The 5,618-nt window shown below is 38.6% G+C and overlaps 1 protein-coding gene across 1 annotated transcript in view; it reads right to left on the bottom strand.

Moving 5' to 3' along the window:
* Nucleotides 1-1,794: 1,794 nt before the first annotated feature.
* The window catches only part of LOC122265476 (ras-related protein Rab-27A-like), a 25,429-nt gene continuing 21,605 nt past the window's right edge, over nucleotides 1,795-5,618 (bottom strand). Inside the window, 2 exon segments of the mRNA XM_086550758.1 lie at nucleotides 1,795-2,965; nucleotides 3,018-3,065. Of these exon segments, the coding sequence (XP_086406884.1) occupies nucleotides 2,776-2,965; nucleotides 3,018-3,065 (238 nt within the window). The 3' untranslated portion in view covers nucleotides 1,795-2,775.

Genomic DNA, 5,618 nt, shown 5'->3' with positions numbered 1-5,618 from the left:
GACTAAGTTATGTATCTACTTACAACAAGGGAAACTGCAAAATTTATACAAATTACTTTCCCACACTCAATAACCTACTCTTAAAACACTTCAGCAAATAATGGTAATGATATTATGATCATCCTTTCACTAAGGCCAATTTTGAATTAAGGCATTTCAAGAGAAGTTGCACACCAGAAAACTATGAAATAAATTGAAAAAATTATCGGTTACCTCTCAAATAGGAATGAAAGCGTGATTAAGCTGCCATGCCTATAAAACACCTGTATAAAACATACAAATACTGCATAAATAAAGCAAGAAAAAGAACAGGTTTCTTCATAAAAAACAATGAAATATTTATGCAGATGTATGAAGAGTAAGAAGCCAATCATATACCATGAGGCAATGTAAAACTTAGGCTGAGGGATTGGCCTAACTGGAGCATGGAGAGGAAGAGCTGATACAGTGGGTGTCGCTTGAAGAAATGCAACAGACCATGTAAATAGAACACATATGAAGCAAGAAAGAGCATGTTCTGCCAAAAAATGCAATGAAATATTTACCTATATGTATGATTAGCAAAAAGACATTGATATACCATATGGCAACTGTATTGTATGTTATGGAGAAGTATGGTGTGGGAAAGGGGTATGGCTGAGATATAAGATGGATGGAAGGGTTTGCCTGCATAATATATACCCTAGAGCACCAGAATTACTATTTCACCCTCACTCATTTCTTTCACAAGAAAGAAAATGATAAAGAGACTGGGAGAGGAGAGCTTCCCAGGGGCATAGTGATATGAAGCTGATATAATGGGTGTGGATTGAGAAAATTGATAAACAGTACTAGAAATATTAGTAGACACATCCAATTCATAAGGAAAATTCCATCATTTTTTGACAGGCCTTCCATGATCATGGTGGATAGGACTAACACACCTAACCGGGTTCTATCATGATCATGTTGGATGGGACTTTAGGGATTAACCCATGGTTGGACGGGTGTCATGACATACATGATGGTTCTCATTAGGCAAAAAGAAGGGTGTCAATGCATAGATGACGTAACATTGGATACTGCTCACAATCGAAAAGTATTAGTATGTAACAGTGCTAGTCTCAGAGCTACAGCTTTCCAAAGTTAGCTTAAACACCTGGCATGCCAGCCATACAAAAAGCCATGAAATTAATATCACGTCCACAGTGGCAAGTGCTGCCACCATATGACGTTATAATGCATCACCCGGCATTAACCCATTCACGCCGGGGCTATTTCGGTTCTAAATGGTCAGAATGCCAGGGTATTTAAATGCATATGCCTAACGCCTTGGGATTCTCGCGTGGACTAGCCGCGAGCAATCGCTGTATGTCCGCTCACCAGGCGTGCCAGCTTTGACTAAATATCTCGTCTCCAGCGTCTGACCCAAAAACCACTGAACGTGATAGCAAGTCAACCTGTGTGAATGGGTTAAATCAATTCTTAACCCATTCTCACCGGATGAAGTGCTATCACGTTATATGAATATTTCACTCAGGCCAGTTGACATCCTATCACATTATGATCTCTCCCTCTAAATACATGTTTGACATAGTTACATACGTATCTACTCAATGCACTTGCATTTGTATAAACATATTATTTTTGACTTGTAAAAAAAAAAGTCTCTCAGCATCCTGTAAAATCAGGTGGGTGTAAAGTGCTCTGAGAGGCGCAACATGGCATTGTGCCTGGAGAGATCTTGCACGTAAAGGTTGTGTGTATATGTTTCTTCACGCCAGGAGCAGCAGTAGGTAAATAATTTGCATGAAAGTTCATCAAACTCGTAAATAAAAACATAGGTGTACAACAACAATAATTCTCAGACCAAGATTTACTTGATTATATCACTGTAACTATTCCATGGTATACTCCCAAATAACTCATGCAAAATTCAAATCATCCTTCTAACTGTCCATGCCATTAAACTTAGGCCAGTTGTTGAGATGATAATGGCTTGTTCTGGCAGATAATGGGAGTAGCTCTGAGCTAAAGCATTACAACATTGCATGATCAATCAAAATGCTCTGCAAGATGTCAAATGGTGTGAGACTTGACTTTCCACTATGTGTCCTACCTTCCATCATCCAGTTCATATTGCGGGCCTAACCTATTACAGATTTATGGATATATGTATATACACAGGGCTGGTTCAAGTGAACTAAACAACTGCTGTACCTCTGACCAACAGGGGGCCCTCATGAGTGCTTGATTTTATTTATTAGAATATCTAAATCTATGATAATCATGTAAAAATGCATCATGTTACTTGGTTATAGCCATGACTATCTTCCCCTCTGTTTTTAAAAGGGCCTAATACACTTAAGGAGTTCTACATTTTGGCAGCACATTTTTAACAAATTACAAGAGTCATAAGTATCGGTGGTGACCATGTGATGGAAGGCCCATGCCATTCTGCTTGGGCCCCCCACAAAGGCTTGAACTGATTTTGTATAAACACGCGCACATATGCACAAAAATACACACATGGATGCACTTGCGCACACACATGTGCACACGCACATGCACAAACACACACATGCATGCACACACACACACACACACACACACACACACACACACACACACACACACACACACACATTTTTTTTTGTAAAGATGAGCAAACATTTAACCAATAATGGAGCTGTCTCCTTACAAAAATTATATTCAAAAGCCTACACATTTTATTTTGGAAATGACTAGCATAGAGATAACATGTAAAGCTACATATTGGGGTGATCTGGGTATCATTTAACATGAGCAGCGGCCCTCTGTCTCTTCAGCTTCATCCTCCTCCTCTTGCAATAGTGTTCTGGCGCGGCCTCTTCTGCCTGGAAGACGACTTGAATCCACTGCCATTTCCATCCTCTTCATCACTGCATCAAGGAGATGGGTCACAGCAGTTTAGCCCAGTAAGAGCACGTAGCCAGATTCTACATTTGACCGCGCCGCAGAGGAGCCAGAGAGAGAGCAGAGCAGTGGGGAGAGGCAGCTGCCCTGAAGCAGCAGAGGCCAGAGAGGGGTTTTCAATATACTGGAGGCTGTTCTTTTATGATGTGTGTTTTTGGTAGATTTGTTAACGAGGGAAGAGAAAAATGGAGGTATTTTACACAGGCTGGTGTTTCCAAGTTCTAACCTTCTCTTTACCACTCTGGAAAGTTTACAAAGCATACACTCATTATATAATCATTATCATATAAACTCAGTGGCTTCTATATTTACAATTTAAGACACTTTTGTTATAAAATAGAGTTCCTTAGAATTCAAAGAGCTACTGATTCCATATATTAGTTTCTTAGTATAGCCACACTTCTCTATAGGTAAAATAGTACTGATCTAACTTGCTACATGTACTTTTCATTAAGAATGGGTGCTTGATACAGAATACCAAACACTTGCATTTATGTATAGTATTTCACATACTATTATATTCACTGCACTCAAAAAGAAGAAGAAGAGGAAGAAGAAGAAGGATAAGAAGGAGAAGAGGACAAAGAAGAAATAGAAGAAATACAAAAAGCAAAAGAAAAGAAAGAGAGCATAAGAACTATAAAAAAAGAATAAGAAGGAAAAGAAAAACAAATGGATGGTGGTTCAAGCTCACATAAGGAAAGTTTAGAGTGTTATTACTGAATTTGAGTCCAGAAAGGTCAGAATGCAAAAGATATTTTGGCTTGTGATAAACCTTCTGGGCAGGAGTCAGTGTGCAATACACAATATGTTCACAAAAAATGTCAGAGGACAAAGAGATTGAACTAGAATTATAAACTATTTTTTGTCAATGCTTCTAATGTCAAAATAAAATCAATCAATTCAATGAAATATTAGCTGGGGAAATTATATTTGATTTTAGGATTTATACTTGTTGTGAGGTATACAATTTTCATTTCATTGGCTTTAGGAAGGTTGTAATTGATTGATATTGAAGTATATCTTCCAGATTTTCTTATCATGAAGGACAGACAAAGAGAAGTAAGATCAGCTTAACCCATTGCGTACAGGTGTCATGACATACATGACGTAGGAGCTTTGGCCTGACGACAGGTGTCATGACGTACATGACATTCGGGGATTTTGGATCACTGTGCTATTTTATTTTGCTATGAAAAAGGAATGAGTGATGATGGCTACTGCAGTCATTTTTTTTTTTTTTCCAGCCTGTATCATTCCACTGCAGGAAGAAGGCCTCTGCAGTCATAATTACTATAATTACCGTAATATCGTGCTAGCTTAACCCATCCCCGACGGGGGAATTCTAGCCTTGAATGTCCAAATGCCCGGGCGTTCGAATTATTAGGCCTAAATCAATTGAATGGCTGGCACAATACTGTGCCGCCCCGTCGCACTGGTCATTTGAATGCGCGGTACACATGCTTGACCACCCTACCGTCCGTGTGGGTTAACATCCATAAAACGTAACCTAGATGGCACCCAACCGCCGACTTTTTCCTAGCAACCAGCAGGAGAGAGAGCCTTGATTGGCACTCTCTCAGACCCGGTCTCTAGCAAGCACTGTCACTATAGAGCGATGGCAACACACTAAGTTGATGTAAACACCTTGCCTCTACTAAAGTACCGCCGTATGAAAGATGTGCAGTGCAGAACGAGAAAGAGGAAGGTGACTCAATCCATACCCAGTGTCTAAAATGTGCTCCTGTGCCAATATGGATGCCTTTCACTGTGGCACTCACAGTCACAAGCACAGGTTTCATTCCTCTTCCCTACCTCTTCTTGTTATCTTTATTGTAGGTGGTTATTATATGTTTCGTATTCGTTCATGACAGCACAAAAATACAAAAAAATAAAGTTGTCTTTTGCCCTCCCATAAAACAGCAATACTTCTTTCACATTGAGTATAAAGAAAATAATGAGCTAATATGGATAATATATTTTAGTCAACTGCAGCACTGATAGAGCCTGTCATATGGCACATATAAGTCTCTAAACTCAATAAAACACAAAAAAATAAAACACAAAAACCACTCTAGTTTTACAATGAATGACTGAAAGAGAGTAGGGTGATTCAAATTATATTGCTTCAAGTGGTCTCTCTCTAAACTAAAACCTATCCTGGAGGCTGGGCAAGCAAATTTATCTCCGTCTGTGATGGAAGACAATTACATAATGTGACTTATATCATATGTGTGTTATATTTGCTAAAAATTAATCTTCATGCTACCTAATCAAGCATATGGGAATTTGAGTGGAATCTTTGTACTTCTTTTCCCATTAATTTGTGATTGTAATATTATACTTTGTATACAGCATACATTCCTCCTTCATGGAGACTTAAAGAACTATAGGTATTATTTGTCTAAACAATACCACAGCCACACCATTTTCAGCTATAAGTCTCACAACAAGATAAAACAAAAAATTTGATATTTTCAATAGTTTAATGTATAAATGAGTAGGAGTTTGGCAGAAACAATAATTGTGTGGTGTAGCTTGAGTCTCCCTCATCCTATCAAACCTACTGAATTCCAGCCCTGTGTCAATTACACTAGCCCGGTCCACAATGGGTTAAAAAAGAACTCGGCATAAATGGTGACATAAGCAGAATTATTTTGTTTGAATCTTATGGTACAGGATCA

Source organism: Penaeus japonicus, unplaced genomic scaffold (genome assembly GCF_977035675.1).
Source record: "Penaeus japonicus unplaced genomic scaffold, GWHDUDI00000001_assembly GWHDUDI00000024, whole genome shotgun sequence".
NCBI classification, from domain to species: Eukaryota; Metazoa; Arthropoda; class Malacostraca; order Decapoda; family Penaeidae; genus Penaeus; species Penaeus japonicus.
The sequence above is the reverse complement of the archived record's forward strand: the minus strand, read 5'-3'. Positions and strand labels throughout refer to the sequence as shown.